Source organism: Scyliorhinus canicula, chromosome 8, assembly GCF_902713615.1.
Source record: "Scyliorhinus canicula chromosome 8, sScyCan1.1, whole genome shotgun sequence".
Taxonomy (NCBI): domain Eukaryota; kingdom Metazoa; phylum Chordata; class Chondrichthyes; order Carcharhiniformes; family Scyliorhinidae; genus Scyliorhinus; species Scyliorhinus canicula.
Window position 1 is genome coordinate 1,194,361 of NC_052153.1, and position 24,373 is coordinate 1,218,733.

Genomic DNA, 24,373 nt, shown 5'->3' on the forward strand with positions numbered 1-24,373 from the left:
CGGCGAGGTGTGGTGCAGATCTGGTGCACGACGCTGAGAGATAAGTGGCTGCTTGCAAAAATAGTAAACAATCAACAGACTGGCAGAGAAACGTTACCAAAGTGTGAAAATCAAGATAAGTTTGATCAATTATTTGCATGTCATAATCAGAAAGAATCAAATGCAGGAAGGAACATCAATCTACCTGATTCCAGCAGGGGAGGACTATATAACACACTTAAGAGTTAGTCACACTTTATGCACAGAGAAAACCAGCATTTGATACCACAAACCTACCTTACTGGCAAATGTGGCCCAAGAGGGTGTCATAAGCAACAGGTGGTGAATCTCACATGTTTACAGAATCGTACAAAGCAGAGGAGGCCATTCAGCCCCTCATACCTGTCCCGGCTCTGTGAAATTAGTCTCTCCAACTAGTCCCAGTCTCTTGCTCATTCCCCATAATCTTGCAACTGCGTCCTTCTGCAGTGTTCAGCCAATTCCCTTCTCAAATTTCTTTCATGTATTCGAGTTGCTTGTTTCAGAGGGAGGGAGAATTTAAACTGCTTTCAGGACCATGAGGAAGGCAAAGGCCAAAACATCGGCCTCTCTCCCCACCTGGACTGCCGGCTCTTCCAACATTCCAAATATCACCACCTCGGGACTCGGGATCACTCCAGCACCCAGAATCTCGGACATTACATCATAGAATAGATCGCAGAGTTTACAGTGCAGAAGGAGGCCATTCGGCCCATCGAGTCTGCACTGGTCCTTGGAAAGAGCACCTCACTTAAGACCACGCCTCCACCCTGTCCCCGTAACCCAGTAACCCCACCTAACATTTTTGGACACTAAGGGCAATTTATCATGGCCAATCCATCTAACCTACACATCTTTGGACTGTGGGAGAAAACCGGAGCACCCGGAGGAAACCCACGCAGACACGGGGAGAACGTGCAGACTCCACATAGTCAGTGACCTAAGGCTGGAATTGAACCCGGGTCCCTGACGCTGTGAGGCAGCAGTGCTAACCACAGTGCTACCGTACCACTCCAATAAAACCCCTGCCAGAACCCCATCAATTTTGGAATGCCCAGAACATGTGGATGTGATTCGTGGGCTCCCTGCACACCACCCACCCTATACTCCACCCCCTCAAAGAACCGACTCAGTCTTGCAAACGTTATGTGGGCCCCATGCACCACCTTAAATTGGATGAGGCATAACCTCGCACGTGGCGAGGACGCATTCATCCTCTGCAAGGCTTCCTCCCACGTGCTGGCCCTCAACCCCCCACCCCCCACCCCAACTCCTCCTCCCATTTGCACTTGATCTCCTCCACCAGAGCATCCAACAACTCTCCAGAAATGTCTGACACTCCCCTCTCCAATGTCATCCTCGGAGAACAGTTCACCTTGCAGCACCAGAGGCGACATGTCTCTCCTCACAAAGTCCCTCACCTGCAGGTACATGAAGCCATTCGCTTTCGGCAACTCATCCATTTCATCCAGCTCTTCCAGGCCAGCAAACTTGTCCCGTTCAATCAGGTCCTTGAAATACTCTATTCTCACCTGCTGCCACCCCCGAAACCTCGCATCCAGGCCTGGTGGCACAAACCTGCGATTTTCACATATCGGCGGCCACAGCGACCTGCCCTCCAAGTTGCCTGCGCTGGTTCCAACCTCGCAAAGCTTTTTAAAAAATAAATTTAGAGTGCCCAATTCGTTTTTTCCAATTAAGGGGCCAATCCGCCTACCCTGCACATCTTTGGGTTGTGGGGGCAAAACCCACGCAAACACGGGGAGAATGTGCAAACTCCACACAGACAGTGACCCAGAGCCGGAATCGAACCTGGGATCTTGGTGCCGCGAGGCAGCAGTGCTAGCCATTGCACCGCCTTGCTGCCCACCCTCGCAAAGCTGAGACTGGACTCATGGAATACTGGACCGGCGAGAGCGGAAAGGGCGTGGATAACCCGTCCCCTGACATGACGCAGTCTCCACCTGCTCCCACACTGACACCTCCTCCGCTCCTCATTTCCTGACCCAAGTGATATTCACCGTCCAGTAATTCTTCACCAAACTCAGCAACGCTGGCCCCACCACAGCCCTCCCCCCACCTCGCCCCCTCTCCAAAAACACCCTCCTCACCTGTGGGGTCTTCCTTGCCCACACAAACCCTGAAATTATTCTGTTTACCTTCCTGAAAAAGGACTTGGGAACAAAGATGGGCAGGTTCTGGAACACGAACAGTAACGTGCGCAGCACTGTCATTTTCACAGTCTGCACATTCCCAGCCAGTGACAGCGGCAACACATCCCACCTCTTAAAATCCCCCTCATTCCATCCATCAGTCGTGCCAAATTCAATAATGCAGCTGTGCCCAGCTGTGCCTCCTGTATCCCGAGATACCAAAATCCTGCCCCCACCACCCGCAACGTTAACTCACCTCACCTCCTCTCCTGCCCTCTATCATTAATCGGGAACACCTGTCTTTTCCCAATGTTCAATTTATATTCCAGAAAACAGGCAAATTCCCTCAGGATCTCCATGACCCTATCAAAACTGCCCACCGGATCCAAAATGTAGAACAGAATATCGTCCGCATGGGAGAGCGGCCACCGCTGCCTCGCTCCCCGACCCAGCCCAAAGTTACCCAAACTCGTTCTGTTCATTCGGACACTAGCCATCGGTGCCCTGTCCAGCAGCCAAACCCAACCCCCAAACTCCTGGCCAAATTCTAACCGGTCCAACACTTCCAACAAATATGCCTGCTCCACCCGATCGAAAGCCTTCTCTACTTCTATTGCCACCACCATCATAATAACATTGAGCAACCTGCACACATTTGCCGACAGCTGCTGTCCCTTCATAAACCCTGTCTGGTCCTCCACTATCACTCCCGGCACAAGGTTCTCTATCAGCGACGCCAGCATCTTCGCTAACAACTTCTCATTCATCTTTATCAGCGAACGCTTGATAATGACTCGCTCTGGCATAGTGGTTAGCACTGCTGCCTCACAGCGCCAGGGTCCCAGTTTCGATTCCCGGCTTAGGTCACTGTCTGTGTGGAGTTTGCACGTTCTCCCCGTGTTTGCGTGGGTTTCCTCCGGGTGCTCCGGTTTCCTCCCACAGCCCAAAGATATGCAGGTTAGGTGGATTGGCTATGACAAATTGCCCCTTAGTGTAAAATGTTAGGTAGGGCTACTGGGTTTGGGGGATAGGGTGGAGGCGTGGGCTTAAGTAGAGTGCTCTTTCCAGTGCCCAGTCCAGACTCGATGGGCTGAATGGCCTCTGTCTGCACTGTAAATTCTATAAGATCAGCAAAATGGACGCCTACGACAATGTGGAGGGTGCTTCCCCCCTTCCCCTCGCTTCATTATATATCCCCACCAGCAGGGGTCCCAGCTCCGCACCAAACCTCCTGTAAAACCCAACTGGGAACCCATCCAGCAACTGGGCCGTCCCTACCTGCAACGCGCCTACGCGGTCCACCGCCTCCCACAGCCCAATCGAGGTCCCCAACCCCTGCACCATCTCCTCCTCCATCCTTGGGAACTCCAGCCCATCCAAAAACCATCTCAAGCCTTTCACACCAGGTGGGGGTTCTGGCTCATACAAGCTTCTGTGGCAGGGCTTAAACATGCCATTCGCCCCCTCTGGGTCCAACACCACCTTGTCTCTCTCACCCTTCCCATACTCGCAGACTGCCACTCTCGCCCTCCAGAATTACCCCACCATCTTCCCCTTGGACACCAACCCAAACTCCATCTGGAACCTCCGCCTCTTCTTTAGTAGCCCCTCCTCCGGCGCTATGAAGAAAGGTTGAGTAGATTAGGGTTGTTTTCGTTGGAAAGACAGAGGTTGAGGGTGGACCTGATTGAGGTCTATAAAATTATGAGAGGTATGGACAGGGTGAATAGCAACAAGCTTTTCCCAAGAGTGGGGGTGTCAGTTACAAGGGGTCACAATTTCAAAGTGAGAGGGGGAAAGTTTAAGGGAGATGTGCGTGGAAAGTTTTTTTACGCAGAGGGTGGTGGGTGCCTGGAATGCTTTACCAGCGGAGGTGGTAGAGGCGGGCACGATAGCATCATTTAAGAAGCATCTAGACAGGTATATGAATGGGCAGGAACAGAGGGAAGTAGACCTTGGAAAATAGGAGACAGGTTTCGATAAAGGATCTGGATCAGCTCAGGCTGGGAGGGCCGAAGGGCCTGTTCCTGTGCTGTAATTTTCTGTGTTCTTTGTTCTTTGCCCCACCCTCAAAATCTCATCCACGAGACTCGCTCTCTCCTCTTGTTCCCCACCCCCCTCTCCCCATGCGCCCAGATCGAGATAAATACACCCCTGACTATGGCCTTAAGTGCCTCCCAGTGTGGAGGCCGTGACCTCCCCCCGTGTCTTTCTGCCCACACCCCCTCATCGGCTCCCCTTACTCTCTCGCACACCCCCTCACCCTCTCGCACACCCCCTCATCGGCTCCCCTCACCCTCTTGCCCACCTCCTCACCCTCTCGCACACCCCCTCATCCGTCTCCCCTCACCCTCTCCTCCAGCAAGTCAAAATAAAACTCTTGCTTCTGGTGCGTAACCCACAAGTGAGCAGGGTCTAGAACCCCCTTCTTGTAGATGGCAGCCTTGATCTGGTTATACCCGGCCCTCTGCTGGGCCAACTCCATTCGCAGGTCCGGCTATATCCGCAGCTCACTCCCCTCCCAGGTGCACATCTTGGTTTGCCTCGCCCTCAAGATCTTCTCCTTGTCAAGGAAACAATTCTGCTTCACCACCATGGCCCTCGGCGGCTCCCTCACCTCCGGCCTCCTCCTCAGCACCTTTTATGGCTGTTTGTCACCATCCCCATCTCTGACTCCAGCGAGGTCAACCAATCCTCATGCTCCCCTACCGAATCCTCCACCTTTTGGGTCGCCAGGCCCTGGGTCTCTTGCCTCTGCTCTACGAGCTTAATCGTCGCCCTAAGCGGCTCCACTACCTTAGCCAGGTCCTCTGAGGCCTCCTTCCTCTGCTGCAGGAACTTGCTGCTGAGTAATTGCACCAGGTGCAGAGTAGACCAGTGGGGAGTGGGCAGCGATGCCCCCTGCTTTCTGCCATCTTCTCCTGTGTCACACCACAAATACCTTCTTGTTCAAGTTGCCGTCTCTTTCTCGTTACACTCCTCGTCCGATGAGCCATAAACCAGTCCCACCAGAGGAGTTTTACCCTCCTCAGTGCTCGTGCCCCTGTGCCAGCCATCCAACACCACACAATTCGGGTGGGGAAGGACCGAAAAGATCCACCTCCAGCGGGAGCCACCAAATGTGCGACCACTCACTCCACGGCCACCACCGGAAGAGTGCCGTGCATCATATTAATGGTAAATTCTATTATTCCAACATATTCATATGGACTGATTCAGCATACTGTGGCAATGCAATCTGTGAATGAATAAGTGTGTTGTACACGCAAAATGTATCATGGGCCTTTCTCAGAAATCAGGGGGAACCCAGTGGAGTAACATGTTTATCCTAAACAGCACCAAATTCTTCAGTCCAGGCAGCCAATGGAGCAGCATGAATAGGAAAATACAATCGGGAAATAAATAAGGAGAATTGGGAGAGACATTAAGGATGAATTAAGGAGAGATTGTAGTGATGCCAGATGAAGGGTTTGTTGGATGATTCCAGTGGAGCAGGGACATCTTTGAAGGCCCCTCCACAATCTCCACAAACCCATTCTAAGGGTCCACGCTTGGGCTTCTTTCCTACCCCCATACCATCTTATATTCACTGCTGCCCATCTGAAGGCCCATATTCCTCATCTTGCTCAGTCTGATGACCTCTTGTCCCACACCAAGCCACAAATAAATGAGAAATAGCAACTTCCTGCACGGGAAGTCTTCACCCATGGGCTCCCACACCACTATTTGCCTTGCGCAGGGAGAGCGGAGGTTGCACAAGCCCTTATTGGGCTGCTTAGAAAATCCTGGAGCCAGCTGGGCTGAGCAATTTTGCAGTGGGTTCCACCTGCAGTATTGAGGCCTATTTGAGGATTTATGTAGGTCTTGTGGTGTCAGATTGATGAGTAACCTTAAGAAACAAAATTAAGGTTTGTTTTGGTTTTGTAAATTATTCAATCTGCCTTTACCTTAGTGTGAAAAACAAAGCAACTTCAGGCTGAGTATTTAATTCAGTTAAATGCAAAGGTGTTTCAGGAATAACAAATCAGATCTGACTCATACAAGTAGATATTTACAAATCAAACAAGGATTTACGGCAGAGAATTTCACTGCAATACTTTATATCCCAGCCTGCAAATTCATCATAGAAAGATGTGAAAATGTACATCCTTGTTCTCAAATTTCACATTTGCATCTTGGTGACATGTCCCAATCTGCTAGAAAAGTGGGCACCCACGCTAACCTTTCTATCCAGTTCTCCGGTTGCCTTCCGGTGCATTTCCTCATACGCTGATTTCTCTTTTGTTGCAACATGAAGTCTTTGCTTCAGTGACTCTGTAAGTGCCTTTCTGGTGGAACCTTCTTCAGTCAGTATCCTCACCTTTACAAAATTCAAACACATAACACCTCTGACATGTTGTGAATTACTGAAGAGCCAGAATATTTGCATTTTCACCATCATACAAATGATTGAGTATGAAGCACAGTGTCACAATTACAGGAAAGGGACAAATCCAGATATTGCTTCATGGCACAATGCCCGTGACAAGGAAAAGTAGCAAACGTTGGTTCACGATGGCATGACAAAGCTGGAAGCAAGTCCTCTACCCAATTGACTGAAAAAAGGATACCCTGAAGGAAATGAAGGAAAGATCAGTCCCCGGGTTAGTCTGCCACCCACTGTACCTAGTGCAGGTAATTGGGAATCCGCAACGTGCACTAACTGGAGGCAGTTATCATCGGCCATTAACAAACTATCGTCATTACATACTATCTTATGGATTACTTATCAAATAAAAGATATACATTCATAGTAGATTTCTTATACATTTGATGTAAAACAACTGAAATTAGGGAGGGGGGGGGGGGCATATCTGAAAGACCTGCAGCTCTTTCATCTGGAATGGTGAAGATGTGCATGTGGATAACCCCAGGCAGCTGCACTCCAGTTATCTTTGAATGTTGCCGAACTGAAGTTTGTATGTGTTTTATCTGAAGTAACATGTAGAATGTCTTGGTTTAAGCACTGGATGCCTGCCTTGGTTTTCGGCTCAGGACCACAGACTGGAATAATAGTCGGACACACAAAGTGTATCTGATTAACATCAGTGAAACATTAAACTTCTATGGGGCAGGGTTAAACAGTAGTGCTGAGTTGAACAGAATTCTGATACTACTTTAGTTAGAAATCTAGGATGTGCAGAGATCACAGTAAGATAGAATATCTATCATGTAGACATATACCCACTAACTCTGAATCCAAATAGGGTGAGAGCAATATAGTCTTTCAGTACAGCAGCTTAAGGTTCAAAAATAGAGTATCTATCTTGTGAGGTGGCATGTATTAGTAATGAATATCAATATTGAACCTGAGGTTCTTATGGACTTCCCTGATTCCAATACGGATGTACACATCCTTGAGATACAAGGCAGTAATCTGATTTCCCAGCTTCACTGATTGAATGATATGTAGGAAGGCAACTTGGTTGAAATTCTGCTTCAAACCGATAGCATTTATAATTTTTAGGTCCAGTGACAGTCTGAAACCTTTTATTTTTTATATTATGCAGAAAAGTTTACTATCCCCTAGCTGAACTGCTATAAGTCTGCATTATCTTGCTTTCCATCTATTGGCTGTGCTGTCTAAATGGCATGTATCACAATATGTAACGACATAAGAAATAGGAACAATGTAGGTCACCTGACCCTTTGAACATGTTCAACCATTTACTCAGATCATTGCTGATCTTCTAACTCAGCTAAACTGCACTACCCTCAATCCCTCACTACCCTCAATCCCTCACTACCCTCAATCCCTCACTACCCTCAATCCCTCACTACCCTCAATCCCTCACTACCCTCAATCCCTCACTACCCTCAATCCCTCACTACCCTCAATCCCTCACTACCCTCAATCCCTCACTACCCTCAATCCCTCACTACCCTCAATCCCTCACTACCCTCAATCCCTCACTACCCTCAATCCCTCACTACCCTCAATCCCTCACTACCCTCAATCCCTCACTACCCTCAATCCCTCACTACCCTCAATCCCTCACTACCCTCAATCCCTCACTACCCTCAATCCCTCACTACCCTCAATCCCTCACTACCCTCAATCCCTCACTACCCTCAATCCCTCACTACCCTCAATCCCTCACTACCCTCAATCCCTCACTACCCTCAATCCCTCACTACCCTCAATCCCTCACTACCCTCAATCCCTCACTACCCTCAATCCCTCACTACCCTCAATCCCTCACTACCCTCAATCCCTCACTACCCTCAATCCCTCACTACCCTCAATCCCTCACTACCCTCAATCCCTCACTACCCTCAATCCCTCACTACCCTCAATCCTTCACTACCCTCAATCCTTCACTACCCTCAATCCTTCACTACCCTCAATCCTTCACTACCCTCAATCCCTCACTACCCTCAATCCTTCACTACCCTCAATCCCTCACTACCCTCAATCCCTCACTACCCTCAATCCCTCACTACCCTCAATCCCTCACTACCCTCAATCCCTCACTACCCTCAATCCCTCACTACCCTCAATCCCTCACTACCCTCAATCCTTCACTACCCTCAATCCCTCACTACCCTCAATCCCTCACTACCCTCAATCCTTCACTACCCTCAATCCTTCACTACCCTCAATCCCTCACTACCCTCAATCCCTCACTACCCTCAATCCCTCACTACCCTCAATCCCTCACTACCCTCAATCCCTCACTACCCTCAATCCCTCACTACCCTCAATCCTTCACTACCCTCAATCCCTCACTACCCTCAATCCCTCACTACCCTCAATCCCTCACTACCCTCAATCCCTCACTACCTTCAATCCTTCACTACCCTCAATCCTTCACTACCCTCAATCCCTCACTACCCTCAATCCCTCACTACCCTCAATCCCTCACTACCCTCAATCCCTCACTACCCTCAATCCCTCACTACCTTCAATCCCTCACTACCCTTAATCCCTCCTCACCACCCCGCACCCTGTGCCCCAAGATTCAAATATCTATCAATCTCTAACTTGAATACACTCAACAATTGAGCAGTTACAGTTCACTCTGATGAAAGAATTCCAAAGATTCACAACCCTTTGAGTGAAGAAATTGCATTTCATTTCAGTCTTCAATGGCTGGCCCCTTATTCAGAGACTATGACACCCCAGTGAAGGGGAATTCCCCCTCCATCGATCCTGTCAAACACCTCAACAATTCTATGTTTCACTAAAGACCATTTCTCATTCCTCTGAATTCATGGTGAAAGACTATGGAAAAAGGCTTCTGAACTTACAAAACCACAATACTACCTCTTTTGCCAATGCAGTCGTAAGTCAGTTCTTTACGAAATGTGATGAAAACAATTACCTTATTTTCCATCTCCTCTAATAATCCCTTGTACATTTGATCATTTTCCTGGTTTGTTTTGAGTTTTGATTTCAGATCTTCCACGAGTTGTCGCTTCATAGTGACATCCCTCTCCAACCGCCCAATCCTGCAGGGAAATACACCAAAGATTAAATCCAATTTACCACTCAACTACAAGCTCACGTAACACTGACCGATAGTTTGCAGAAAAATATTGATATAAAAAAATTAACATTTATATTGAACCTGGAGAGCACGCCATACTTTAGCCTTACCTGCTGAGTATTTCCACCAGTTTTTGTTTTAATTTCATATTTCCAGTACCTGCAGCATTTTGCCGTTGCATCTCTGAGTACAGTATCTTTCATTTTATTGTAAGAGTCCTTCCTGTTTATTTCCTTTGTTTGCATTTTATATTATTTTTGTTCCGTGGACCCATATTCGAAATGTGTCTTTAAGATGAGGACTCAAGTTGATGCAACCTGCTTGTCAAGACATTGTGTTCATTGGTTTTGTAAGTGTGGAGCTGAGTCCACAAAAGATCAGCCATGATCTCATTGAATGGCGGAGCAGGCTCGAGGGGCCAGATGGCCTACTCCTGCTCCTAGTTCTTATGAGAGGAGAAACAATCTCGTTGGCGCCGAGTGAATCCTAAGAACCAGCTTTGGAGGAGGTTAGTCCAATTGGTTGGGTGCAAACCTGTGGTTTGGCCAGGGACAGTGTTCGTCCTGACAACAGTCAGTGATTGGTTTCTGTGCAAAGCTTTTCAGAAAATAGTGCAGAAGTGATTAGACCTTGGAAATTAAAGGGTCAGTCTCTCTTTCTTGCTGGTTAAGTACACTCTGCTTTAGGGAAGCACGGTGGCGCAGTGGTTAGCATTGCCGCCTATGGCTCTGAGGACCCGGGTTCGAATCCCGGCCCTGGGTCACTGTCTGTGATGAGTTTGCACGTTCTCCCCGTGTCTGCGTGGGTTTCACCCCCACAACCCAAAGGATGTGCAGGTGAAGTGGATTGGCCACACTAAATTGCCCCTTAATTGGAAAAAATAATTGGGTACTCTAAATTTATTTTTTAAAAAGTACACTCTGCTTTATTGTTCTAAAACCAGAATATTTGGTACATCTCTGTTGTAAACTTGAACTAACCCTGAATCTAGACAGGCTTGCCAGAGAAAACCATCTCAAAGCTAGAAGGAAGAAGTACCAACACAAAAGCTTGAACTCCAGAAAGAGATTAACTGGAAGCCATTCGAGTGCAAATATCCGTTTATTTTTCTTAATATTTTCTTTACCTCTCAATTACCCTTTTCCCCTCTGTGTTGTTTATCTCTGTGTGTATGTGTGTGTGTGTATTTAGAGAGTGGGGGTAGTTAGAAATCGGGAGTGGAAAAGGGGTATTGGTCAGATTTTGAACAAAAATCTCCTTGCTGTCTGACAAAGACTGTTGATTGTAAAAATGAGCCACGTGAAATGTACAGGGTTTAACCCTGGCAGCATTTAATGGCTCAAGTTCGGTTTAAATTGATGCTATCTCTTAGGGAAAGGAAATATATTTCATTAAGTTTTACATTTTTTAATGTGTTCAAATTTATAATCCAATAAATCTTTTTACCATAAGGGCTGCTAGTCAAAGAACCAGTCATAAATAGGATAAAGAGTCCATGTAAAATTAGTATTATGCAAAATAGGGGCAGGTAAGATATGAAGACACCCCAACATTAATGAAAGTTGCAGTATCTGTATTTCCATAATGTTGAGGATGGTGAGGTGCCCATGGATACACACATTGTTGGAGACCAATTAAACTAAACCAATTCCACAAGAACAATTATTTTAAATAAAAACATAAAATGCCAGAAAGCCTCAGCTGGTCTGACAGCATCTCGCTCTGAAAAAGAGTGATTCTGGACTGGAAACGTTAACTCTCTCCACAGATGCTGCCAGACCCTCCCATACTTTCTGGCACGTGTTTTATTTCAGATCTCCCGCATCTGCAGTGTTTTGTTTTTAAACTATTTTTAAATTGTGTTCTGCTCATATCTTGCCATATCTTGCATTAACTTGTAATTAGTCACTGGCTATTCCTTTCTACAACCCACATCAAACACTGGCAAGGACTATTTTGATAAATACCTCATTCTGACTACTGGCTGTCAGACTTTTCGAGGACCAACAGCACAAAGCTACCCCAAATTTTGGTTCTAATTGCCAATCTCATTCAGATAGGCTTCACAATGTCTTCAAGCTTCCTCACAGTGGTCACATGGGGAGTAGGTACTGTTATCATCAGGATGTGGAGTGTTTGGAACACCTTGAGCGGATTTTTCCACCCCGCCACACCCATTTTCTGGTGTGCGCGCGCCCCCACGGCAGCGGGATTCTCCACCCCGGCAGCCGGCCAATGGGGTTTCACATTGTGGGCACCCCCATACCATCGAGAAATCCGCGGGTGTGACTGCACTACCGGCTAAACGGAGGATCCCGCCAATGGAGAATCCAGCCCTTTCCCATCATACTGACATTTGGGGCGGGATTTGCCATTGCCCGACGCCGATGTCGTAATCGGGCAGAGAATCCCTTTTGACGCTGAAATCGGCGGTGCCGCCTTTTTTCAGATGCTCCGTCCCCTCCAAAACGGCGTCATCGGGGAGCACAGCGCACCTTGTTGGGACGGCCTCAGTAGTCACCTGAAGGTCCTCCCCCGATGCTCCGCCCCCGATGGGCCGGCTTCCCAAAGGCACGGGACACATGCGCTCTGAGTTTGCATTAACCTTCCGTGACAACTGGGAATGTGTCCAGCGCTGCCACAGTCAGGGGGTGGGAGAGCCGTTTTGCTGGCTAGGGGGGCATCAGTGGGGGCTGGGGGGATTGGTGGGGGTGGTCCAGGGGTGGCGAGGGGGGGGGGGGGGGAGAGAAAGAGAGCCATTCCACTAGTCGTGAGGGCTTTGGCAGGGGCTGGGCAGACTGGTGGGGGGTGGTCTGGGGGTAGCGAGGGTACAGGGTGCACTATTTAGCAGGTCAGGTCTGCACGCTGCTGGCGCCACATTGTATTGCGCGACCATTGCAGGTTCTCACCGTGCACATGTGCAGTGACAGTGCAGGCCATTCTCTGGCGTTTTTGGTGTGGCAGCCGAGAGTTTTAGTTGCCGCCGTTGCTCGACCCTCACCGGTGCGGGTTCGGTGCCGATTTTGGCGTCGTAAAACGCCACTGTTCCCAAGCCGGCACTTAGATTCAAAATCCAGCCCTTGGTTCCTGAACTGGACACTGCTCCATTCTCCAGCTCAAACTTTCCTCACAATGACAATAGTGTTTCGCAAAAAAATGATTGAAAAGTATAATAAGCTTCAGACAAATTATTTTAATATTACATCCTCTTGATACATTCAACATTCTGATTATCCATTGAGACTTAAGTCTTAGGGGATGAAAATGGAATTAAACTTTCGTAATAAATGCAGTACATTGATAAACATCTCAACCAAGGAACTTAAGTAGAAGAATGATAGATTATTGCTCAAAATGGAGAATTGAGGAAGACTACAATATGAAAATGATGAAGAAATGGGCAAATAGCTTATAAGAATTTGATTTAAAGATCTTTTGATAAAACAGACTGCAACTGGATGACCATGATGAATCATGTGGAAATCTTCTAATAAAGAGTGAGTTGAAGTGATTCAATTAATTGCTACCAATGGTTGGCTAAAGCAATGGGGTTTGATTCAAGAGTAACATAACACATGCACATTACTGGCTGGGAAACCAAACGACTTGGATTGGAGTTATATTGATGTGAAATATTTAAAAGATGGTGTGCCTGTGTGCATCTATTGGATGATGACCCTTTCGTTTATACGAGTTTCCCACCTCATATCCTCTCAATCTCCAAGATTGCCTACTTTCATCTCTGTAAAATCGCCCATCTCCACCTCTGCCTCAGCTCCTTTTCTGCTGAAATCCTCATTCATACTCTCATTACCTTCACACTCCACTATTCCAATGATCTGGCCATCTCCAGCCCTGTATAAACATGGGCTCATCTAAACATAGAAACACAGAAAATAGGTGCAGGACCATTCAATATGATCATGGCTGATTGTGCAAATTCAGTATCCCACTCCCACTTTCTCTCCATACCCTTTGATCCCTTTAGCCACAAGAGCCAAGTCCAGATTCCTCTTGAATATATCCAACAAACTGGCCCCAACAGCTTTCTGTGGTAGAAAATTCTACAAGTTCACAACTCTCTGAGAGAAGACGTTCTTCCTCATTTCAGTCCTGAATGGCTTACCTCCTATTCTTAGGCTGTGACCCCTAGTTCTGGACATCCCCAACATCGGAAACATTCTTCCCACATCTAACCTGTCCAGTCCCATCAGGATTTTATATGTTTCTATGAGATCCCCTCTCATTCTTCTAACCTCCAGTGAGTACAAGCCCAGTCGATCCAGTCTTTCTTCATCTGTCAGTCCTGCATCCCGGGAATTAGTCTGGGGAACCTTCGCTGGACACCCTCAATAGCAAAAACGTGGTGGGGAGAGAAGCAATGCCAGATCTCGCTATCAGGTCCCCCACTCAAGAGTACATAATCTCCCAGGCAGAGAATTCTGGCCATGAAATAGTAGATCACTATGGAGAAGCAATAATCTTAAGGGTGGTACTCTTCAAAATACTTAGAGAAAAAACAACAAATTAGTTAGTTAACAAATTATATTATGTTGAATGTAGTCTACCTAAGATTACTTTTCACCAAATTAAAATGTAAAAAGCACTCACTTTTTAAAAAATTTGCTCATGGGCCAGCATTTATTACCCATCCCTGAGGGCATTTAAGAGTCAACCACATTGCTGTGGATCTGGAGTCACATGTAGGCCAGACCAGGTAAGGACGTCAGAGGGCAGCACAGTAGCACAAGTGGCTAGCACTGTGGCTTCACAGTTCCAGGATTCCAGGTTTGATTCCCCGCTGGGTCACTGTCTGTGTGGAGTCTGCACATTCTCCCCGTGTCTGTGTGGGTTTCCTCCGGGTGCTCCGGTTTCCTCCCACAGTTTGGAACTGGTGATAGCTTGTACATCAGGGGGAGAAATTACCCTGATGTACAAGCTGATGTACAAAGACGTGCAGGTTAGGTGGATTGGCCATGATAAATTTCCCTGATAAATTAGTGACCAAAAAGGTTAGGAGGGGTTATTGGGTTACATAAGAGCCTAAGAACTAGGAGCAGGAGTAGGCCAGCTGGCCCCTCGAGCCTGCTCCGCCATTCAATGAGATCATGGCTGATCTTTTGTGGACTCAGCTCCACTTTCCGGCCCGAACACCATAACCCTTAATCCCTTTATTCTTCAAAAAACTATCTATCATTACCTTAAAAACATGTAATGAAGGAGCCTCAACTGCTTTACTGGGCAAGGAATTCCATAGATTCACAACCCTTTGGGTGAAGAAGTTCCTCCGAAACTCAGTCCTAAATCTACTTCCCCTTATTTTGAGGCTATGTCCCCTAGTTCTGCTTTCACCCGCCAGTGGAAACAACCTGCCCGCATCTATCCTATCTATTCCCTTCATAATTTTATATGATTCTATAAGATCCCCCCTCATCCTTCTATGATATAGAACATACAGTGCAGAAGGAGGCCATTCGGGCCATCGACTCTGCACAGACCCACTTAAACCCTCACTTCCACCCTATCCAAGTAGCGAGGCATCTGGATAGAAATTGTCCCATTGGGCAGACGCAGCATGGGTTCATAAAGGGCAGGTCATGCCTAACTAATTTAGTGGAATTTCTGAGGACATTACCAATGCAGTAGATAACGGGGAGCCAATGGATGTGGTATATCTGGATTTCCAGAAAGCCTTTGACAAGGTGCCACACAAAAGGTTGCTGCATAAGATAAAGATGCATGGCATTAAGGGTAAAGTAGTAGCATGGATAGAGGATTGGTTAATTAATAGAAAGCAAAGAGTGGGGATTAATGGGTGTTTCTCTGGTTGGCAACCAGTATCTAGTGGTGTCCCTCAGGGATTAGTGTTGGGCCCACAATTGTTCACAATTTACATAGATGATTTGGAGTTGGGGACCACGGGCAATGTGTCCAAGTTTGCAGACGACACTAAGATGAGTGTATAGCGAAAAGTGCAGAGGATACCGGAAGTCTGCAGAGGGATTTGGATAGGTTAAGTGAATAGGGTCTGGCAGATGGAATACAATGTTGATAATGAGGTCATCCATTTTGGTAGGAATAACAGCAAATGAGATTATTATTTAAATGATAAAATATTAAAACATGCTGCTGTGCAGAGAGACCTGGGTGTGCTAGTGCATGAGTCGCAAAAAGTTGGTTTACAGGTGCAACAGGTGATTAAGAAGGCAAATGGAATTTTGTCCTTCATTGCTAGAGGGATGGAGTTTAAGGCTAGGGAGGTTATGCTGCAATTGTATAAGGTGTTAGTGAGGCTACACCTGGAGTATTGTGTTCAGTTTTGGTCTCCTTACTTGAGAAAGGACGTACTGGCGCTGGAGGGTGTGCAGAGGAGATTCACTAAATTAATCCCAGAGCTGAAGGGGTTGGATTACGAGGAGAGGTTGAGTAAACTGGGACTGTACTCGTTGGAATTTAGAAGGAATAGGGGGGATCTTATAGAATCATATAAAATTATGAAGGGAATAGATAGTATAGATGTGGGCAGGTTGTTTCCACTGGCGGGTGAAAGCAGAACTAGGGGGCATAGCCTCAAAATAAGGCAAAGCAGATTTAGGACTGAGTTTAGGAGGAACTTCTTCACCCAAAGGGTTGTGAATCTATGGAATTCCTTGCCCAGTGAAGCAGTTGAGGCTCCTTCATTAAATGTTTTTAAGATAAAGATAGATAGTTTTTTGAAGAATAAAGGGATTAAGGGTTATGGTGTTCGGGCTGGAAAGTGGAGCTGAGTCCAGAAAAGATCAGCCATGATCTCATTGAATGGCGGAGCAGGCTCGAGGGGCCAGTTGGCCTACTCCTGCTCCTAGTTCTTATGTTCTAAATGTCATCTGGATTTGGGCCTGGATTTTACACTTCTCCTGTGCTGGGTTTGTAGGCGGAGGGTGATCGTAAAACTCCTGGAGTGGGCTTTCCGCTGGGTTGCTGCCCACCTTGACCTCTGCAATGTTACTCGGGGCGGGCGAGCCTCAGACAGCCAGTGACCCAACTGAGGAGCTGAAGTGGCCAATTAATGACCACTTAAGGGCTGCTTCCTGCCCAGACTAGATTTTTAGGTTGGTGGCAGGATTTCCCGGGTACAGGGTAAGCCCAAAATTCAGGGTTCAGGCCTCGAGCAGGAAGAGGGAGGGGCACCTCCATCAGAAGCCCCTTTCAGGTAGTCCTGCTTAAGGTCCGACAACTACAGTATCTCCACCACCACCACCAACTTCTCCCCTGACACCCAATCCCCACTGTCCGCCCCTCCCCAGCCTTCCCTATCCTCCCTGTCCTGGGACCCCCAAAATTTAGTTTTTCCTGAAATCCCAAGACTTGGGGGCGATTCTCCAGTCCGCCAGCTGCGGTTTCCTGGACGGCGCACCCTCACCGGCAGCGGGATTCTCCGTTCCGGCCACCTGCCAGTGGGATTTCCCATTGTGGCCACCCCACGCCGCCGGGAAACCCACGGATGTGGGTGCGCTGCCGGGGCAACGGAGAACCCTGCCAGTGGAGAATTCTGCCCTTAAGCCTTGGGGATCGCTTTGTGTCCCAGTTCTTGTCCACTGCAGCTTTCACTGCTGCAGAGATGAGAGAGCTGCCAGCAGCCAGACTCCCTGGCAGCTCTCCAAGGCAGTACTTCCTCCCAAGTGAGGGAGGAAAATTCCGCCTGCAGCATGAAATCGCTGTGGGCAGTATCGGTGGGAATGCGTTCCCCGCTGACTCTTCGGATGGCGGGCAGGAAAATCTCACCATCCTAAAACTCCTGGCTCTGGAGTATGAACAAGAGAGGGAACGTTTAACCAAAGAACCATCTATGATAAGAATTTAAAAGTAAGCAAAAACATTTCCACATGCTTCCTGGTCGATGGAAAGATGTTCAATAGCGTTTATCGCACAATATCTACTTGACAGGACAAAAACATGAATTCCCAAAATATACATTCCGACAAAACATGATTTTGGCAAAATGAAGAAAACACTGCCAAATTAATCAACCAGAAAAACAATAAAAAGATTTGAATCAGCTATCCCAGACCTTCTACGTTCAATTACAAAAATAGATCTGTGATTTCAATTCTTAGCACTGTTAAAGTTAAATGAAAACTTAATAATCACAACAAAACAGCCAATGTAACTGACTCTCAAACGAGAAGTTGTAACAAAGTCAGGCCTGACAAATCAGTATTGCTTTATCCATCTGGCTGGGCCAGAGGGAGAGAGTTCAGTATATCATCATTGAACTAACGTCCAACTAGAGTCTGTTTCACAAAGTCAGATCAATTCAGGCAATTGCAGTTATTGCCAGTCAGAACTAATTAAATGTCGGTGAAATTGAAGACTTTAGGATGCAGCTGTCACTAAATGCAGTTCCAAGGGAATAAAATGCTGACATGCTGGAAAACAGAGTTATAGGAACAAGCAATGGCCCTGTGTGAGCCAATATGAAGTGCTCAAGATGCTCTGGTGTTGGTCACATGACATCTCCATATGGATCAGAGTAACAAGGATTGACCACAGCAGCATCAGAGGTAAAAATAAACAATGAAAAATAGACAGCAAGAGGGGCACAGAAAGTTTTGTGCATCTTGTCATTCACAGGTGCAAAGTTTCAAAAATTGAGGCCTTAATCCTCAGGTTAGTGTTTTTTTTTCAAGGCTATTGATTGCCTGGAGAAGAGAATCATCTGCTGCCCACGAGGATGACACTGGAGGGAGAAGTAAGTGGGCCACAGGAAACTGGGTCTCCAGAGGAGTGAGTGGCATCTGCTCTGGAAGATGTACAGGTTATGGGATTAAGACTAGTTATGAGTTGATGCACCTGAAGAGGCTAGAATTGGGTCCAAAGAAGAGTATGTTTCATGAATTAACTGCAGGTTAACATATTCTGCTCTTTTTAGAGTGAGGCAAACTTCTCTAAGATTGATGAGAGCACCAAGTAAAATTGGATTGCATTTGTTAATGAAGCCTTTCTGAAGGCTGCTGTAAGCTGCAAGGGGTTGTTAGTGATTACATAGAAATGTACAGCACAGAACAAGACTATTTGGTCCATTATGCTGGTGAGGCTTTTTGAAAGAACTCGCCAAGTAATCTCACGCATCTGCACTTTCCCCAGAGGCTTCAAGTATTTATCCAATTCCCTTTTGAAAGTTGCCTTTGAATCTGGTTCCACTGCCCTTTAAAGCAGCACTTTCCAGATCACAATATAAACTACCGTTTGAATAGAATATGTACCTTTCATCCTGTTGCTCTGATTTTATATCAATTAAAATACCTGGATTCTTCTTTTCACAGTGTGTTCTTGAGATGAAAAGCAAGAGCAACAGCTCTGAAGCACATGAACACTTAGGGGAACAGGTGATCTGAAATCTGTCCAGAACCTAGCATTAGAGGTTTTTCTGAAGATTGCACTGTGCAATGTGAAACCATTCAAATACATTAAATGATAATGATATATGCTTATTCATATGCTACTAATCTTCCCAAAATAAATGTAATTTTTGACTGAATTAGTTATACCCAATAAGCATGGCTGTACATTGATGTGGAGTTGATAGATTTTAATCTGCAACTTTACCAGTTTAACTAGTTTCTATTAATCACCTGACAGTAATTTATAAATAATTTATAAATAAAATCATAATAAATAAATAAAAACAGTTTGAGGTCATCAGGAAAACAGTAAATATAACACAAATATTGAATAAAAGTAGCAAATGTTGGAAAGAAACTTCACAAGTTAACGATTGCCTGAAACCTTAACCTCACTTTCCCTGCATTTTGTGCTGTATTATTTGATGGGATTCCCGACAGTTGTTTTATAAATGTATGTTTTGCAGAATGCATGCTGCTCTGGAAGCGCCATATAATATGAATGCTGCAGTGCAAACCCATACATAGTTGTTGTTGGAGATCTGAAACATAATCTGAGCTCCACACACTCCAACATTGGGCATACTTAATTTAAGTGATATGTAAGGCACAGAGCTTGATGGTAAATCAAAAATGTTAATCTAACAGATTGTTCAGGTTTGTTAACAGAATGTTGTTCCTGTAAATAAGTATTTATACCAATTCCTAAAGGCTGCCCTAATGCAACATATGATCAGTGTAATATTTAACTTCTGAGAAGGATTTAGAAACCTTTCCAGTTCTTTAAATCTATCACATCTTTGCCACTGTTGATGTTAACGGAGCATGCTCTATTAGTTATCTAATTACTCTCCACTACAATATAGTTCAGGATGAAAGCAGTCATTTAACCCACCAAAACTTATTCACCCAGGAAAACATACAATTCCTACATCACAGTATATATTTCTTTTTTTTTTAATGAACATTTTATTGAGGTGTTTTTCGTATTATAACAACACAATAAACAATGTAGATGAAACTATAAACATAGTGCAAAAGCCGTCTCCCCCCCTTACAGGTCCCACCTTTATTAACCCCCTACTCTAAGCTAAACTACCCCCCCCCCCCCCCCCCTTCTGCTCACGATTAATTTTCCGCGAAGAAGTTGCCGAACGGTTGCCACCTCCGGGTGATCCCTAACAGTGACCCTCTCGAGGTGAACTAGATTTTCTGCAGACAGAGAAAGCTGGCCATGTCCGATAGCCAGGTCTCCGACTTCGGGAGGCTTTGAGTCCCTCCAAGCTAGTAGTATCTGTCTCTGGGCTACCAGGGAAGCAAAGGCCAGAGTGTCTGCCTCTTTCTCCTCCTGGATTCCCGGATCTTCCGACACCCCGAAAATCGCCACCTCTGGACTCAGTGCCACCCTTGTTTTTAACACCGTGGACATGGCATCCGCAAACCCCTGGCAAAATCCCCTAAGCCCATTTAACCCTCGAACATTCCAGGTGATCAGCCTAGAAGGGGGGCTCATTGCCCCCCCCCCCTTTGCCGATCAGCCGTCCCCTTTTTAGGGCCCGCCTCCAGCACATGCTCTGCGCCTCCACCGGCCCGCCCCCAGACAGCCTCCGCCCCCAACCTCCTCTCTGTCCCTTGGCCCAAGTCCCTTCCTCGTCAGCAGAACATTCCCCCCCTCCCCCCTCAATAACAACACTCTGAAACCCAACCCCTTTGATAAACCGAACATATGCACACCCCACACTGCGCTGCCGTGAGCTAGCCCACCCAGCTAGCTTGGTGGCCCCCATTCCTGGCGCCGGATAGTCTCCCACCTATTGTTTCCTCCCCACCCAGCCCCCCGCTCATACAAACAAACTCCAACATCAAACAATCCCCACACAATTGCCTGACAGAAAAACACCAAAATCTAAACAAGCACACCTCCATCCCCCAACAGTGCAAATGAAAACCTTAACTCACTCAGCTCTGCCACTGGTCCCAAATCAATACAGACGGCATTACAAACAGCTTCCATAACACGAGAAACATTTTTTAAAAAAGAACAGAGAAACCAAAAGAAAAAAAAACATGAACATTGCAGCAAAATTCAAAAGTCCTCTGTCCACCACCAATCCTTTCCTTTTCACGAAGTCCAGCGCATCCTCAGGCGACTCAAAATAAAAGTGCTTTTCCTCGTACGTGACCCAGAGACAGGCCGGATACAACAGTCTGAACTTCAGCTTTCTTTAAAAAAGGATCAACCTAATCTGGTTGAAGCCTGCTCTTCTCCTGGCCACCTCCACACTCAGGTCTTGGTCGACCCGCAGGATACTATTGTCCCACTTAGAGCTCCGTGTCTGCTTGGCCCACTGTAGGATGCGTTCCTTATCACCATCATTGCCTTTGGGGGTCTCCTGTTCGCGGCTTCCTCACGCATGCTCTGTGATCCCTGTCCACCTCCAAGGGCCGGGAGAATTCCCCATCCCCCAGCAGCTTCTCAAACATATCTGCAATGTATGCCCCAGCGTCCGCTCCTTCAGACCATTCCGGGAGCCCAACGTTTCTCAAGTTCTGCCAGCGGGACCTATTCTCTAGGTCCTCCACCTTCTCCAAGAGCTTCTTCTGCTGGTCTCTCAGCATCCCCACCTCCAACTCCACTGCAGTTTGATGTTCCTCCTGCTCAGTCAGTGCCTTCTCCACCTTCTGGATCGCCCGATCTTGGGCGTCCAATCTAATCTCCAGCCGCTTAATCGACCCTTTTATCGGGTCCAAGCAGTCCCGTTTCTGCTTAGCGAAGCCTTCCTGAATGACTTGCATCAGCTGCTTCATTGGCCGCTGGGTCGAGAAACCAGAGGTCCGGTCCTCCGCCATGCTGTCTCCCCCATGCTGTCTCCGCCATGCTGTCTCCGCCATGCTGTCTCCCCCTGCAGCTTCAGCCCAAGCCTTCTCCGTCTTTCTGTTTCTGCCTTTACCAGCACTTCTAGTCCTTCTCTCCATGCACCGATGTGGGAATTCAGTACTCATTTGCCTCTGTCTTCAGTTCAAGTCCAGTAGAAAATCGGGGGAAAAAGTCCAAAAGTCCGACCCGAGCGGGAGCCACCAAATGTGTGACTTACTCCTTCATAGCCACCACTGGAAGACACAGCATATATTTCTTAAATGATTCAGTGCTTTTCTTAAACACTTCCTGTTTTCACTAACTGCCAAAGTGTCAGGAAAATGAAGAATTATAATGTTTCTTTTGGTAATATCACTGTCATTTTTCTCATGTACTGGATAACAGACTGATCGGGGCGTGATTGTTGTGATTGGATTAAGAGACAGAGTGACTGAAAGGATCTAAAACAACACTAAGAAGTGGGTTTGATATATTAATGAACCAAGAGGCATTTCAACAAGAATCTTGTACAAGGGAATAAAATTATAGTTTTGGAGTGGCTTGTTTTAGTTCAAAGGGGGACATACACAAGTTGTAAAAATATTTTAAATCATTGAGGCTAAGGTAGGGCAAGTTTACTTCTTAAAACCCCTCCGGGAGCTGAAGTAAAGAAAGGAATTGAGGTCTGGGAAAATAGCACTTCCAGGAGACAGGATTAGATAATAGAGGATAGAGAGAGAGATCAAAGGGAAGGAACGTATTTAAGAAAACACTGAGGCCTGTGTGAGGGGTAGCTGTTTAATCTCCCAGGAGGGAGTGTGTTGGTTGTTTAATCTCCCAGGAGGGAGTGTGTTGGCTGTTTAATCTCCCAGGAGGGAGTGTGTTGGCTGGTTAATCTCCCAGGGGGAAGTGTGTTGGCTATTTAGTCTCCCAGGAGGGAGTGTGTTGGCTGTTTAATTTCCCAGGAGGAAGTGTGTTGGCTGTTTAATCTCCCAGGAGGGAGTGTGTGGGCTGTTTAGTCTCCCAGGGGGGAGTGTGTTGGCTGTTTAATCTCCCAGGAGGGAGTGTGTTGGCTGTTTAGTCTCCCAGGAGGGAGTGTGTTGGCTGTTTAATCTCCCAGGAGGGAGTGTGTTGGCTGTTTAGTCTCCCAGGAGGGAGTGTGTTGGCTGTTTAATTTCCCAGGAGGAAGTGTGTTGGCTGTTTAATCTCCCAGGAGGGAGTGTGTTGGCTGTTTAATCTCCCAGGAGGGAGTGTGTTGGCTGTTTAATCTCCCAGGAGGGAGTGTGTTGGCTGTTTAGTCTCCCAGGAGGGAGTGTGTTGGCTGTTTAATTTCCCAGGAGGAAGTGTGTTGGCTGTTTAATCTCCCAGGAGGGAGTGTGTTGGCTGTTTAATCTCCCAGGAGGGAGTGTGTTGGCTGTTTAATCTCCCAGGAGGGAGTGTGTTGGCTGTTTAATCTCCCAGGAGGGAGTGTGTTGGCTGTTTAATTTCCCAGGAGGAAGTGTGTTGGCTGTTTAATCTCCCAGGAGGGAGTGTGTGGGCTGTTTAGTCTCCCAGGAGGGAGTGTGTTGGCTGTTTAATCTCCCAGGAGGGAGTGTGTGGGCTGTTTAGTCTCCCAGGAGGGAGTGTGTTGGCTGTTTAATCTCCCAGGAGGGAGTGTGTGGGCTGTTTAGTCTCCCAGGAGGGAGTGTGTTGGCTGTTTAATCTCCCAGGAGGGAGTGTGTTGGCTGTTTAATCTCCCAGGAGGGAGTGTGTGGGCTGTTTAGTCTCCCAGGAGGGAGTGTGTTGGCTGTTTAATCTCCCAGAAGATGTGTGGGCAAAGCCAGACCTGGAGAATCAGAGGGCATTACAAGAGCAAAAGGGTTGCGTAGAAATGATTGGAATTCTATAGGTTTATAAAGCTATACGGACTGTTAACAAGCAGAAAGGAAGGATAGATCTGGGTGTCGTTTAAGATCTTTTGGAACTATTTTAAAGTACTATTAACTGTGCGAAGCTATTCTCGTATTTAAGTGTTTATTAAATAAACGTTTACTTGAACAAAATCATCACAATTGGCTGTACACGTCGTTTTCTGATTCAGAAAACCTCCTCATAATGTACAAATTGCAGAAACAGTTTTGGCAGCTGTTTGATTTTTGGGATTTGAGCAGCTTGGCGTTTACCATCAGCCGCATCTGAACAAAAGATGCAGACATTGTAAATAATGTGAAAAATTGGCTCACCCTATGTGACACTTGGGGAAACTGCATCCCATCTAGTTTCTACCACTTCCAGTAGTCTGCCCAGATCGGCATTGCCGAATCATAGGGCTGGTCGTCTCAGAGGCATGGCTGTGAGCTGAGAGGGACTGGCTGTGCAGGACCGGTTTAAGTCCTGCTCTCCCTTGTTAGCAGGGGGCTAGCGAGTGCGGTCCCAGTGAATCAGCCGGCAGGA

At 46.8% G+C, this 24,373-nt stretch overlaps 1 protein-coding gene across 1 annotated transcript in view; it reads right to left on the bottom strand.

Annotated features, from left to right (window-relative positions):
• Positions 1-24,373, bottom strand: part of cntln (centlein, centrosomal protein) — a 578,849-nt gene that overhangs the window by 100,289 nt on the left and 454,187 nt on the right. Inside the window, 2 exon segments of the mRNA XM_038803995.1 lie at positions 6,394-6,531; positions 9,536-9,662. Coding sequence (XP_038659923.1) covers positions 6,394-6,531; positions 9,536-9,662 — 265 coding nt within the window.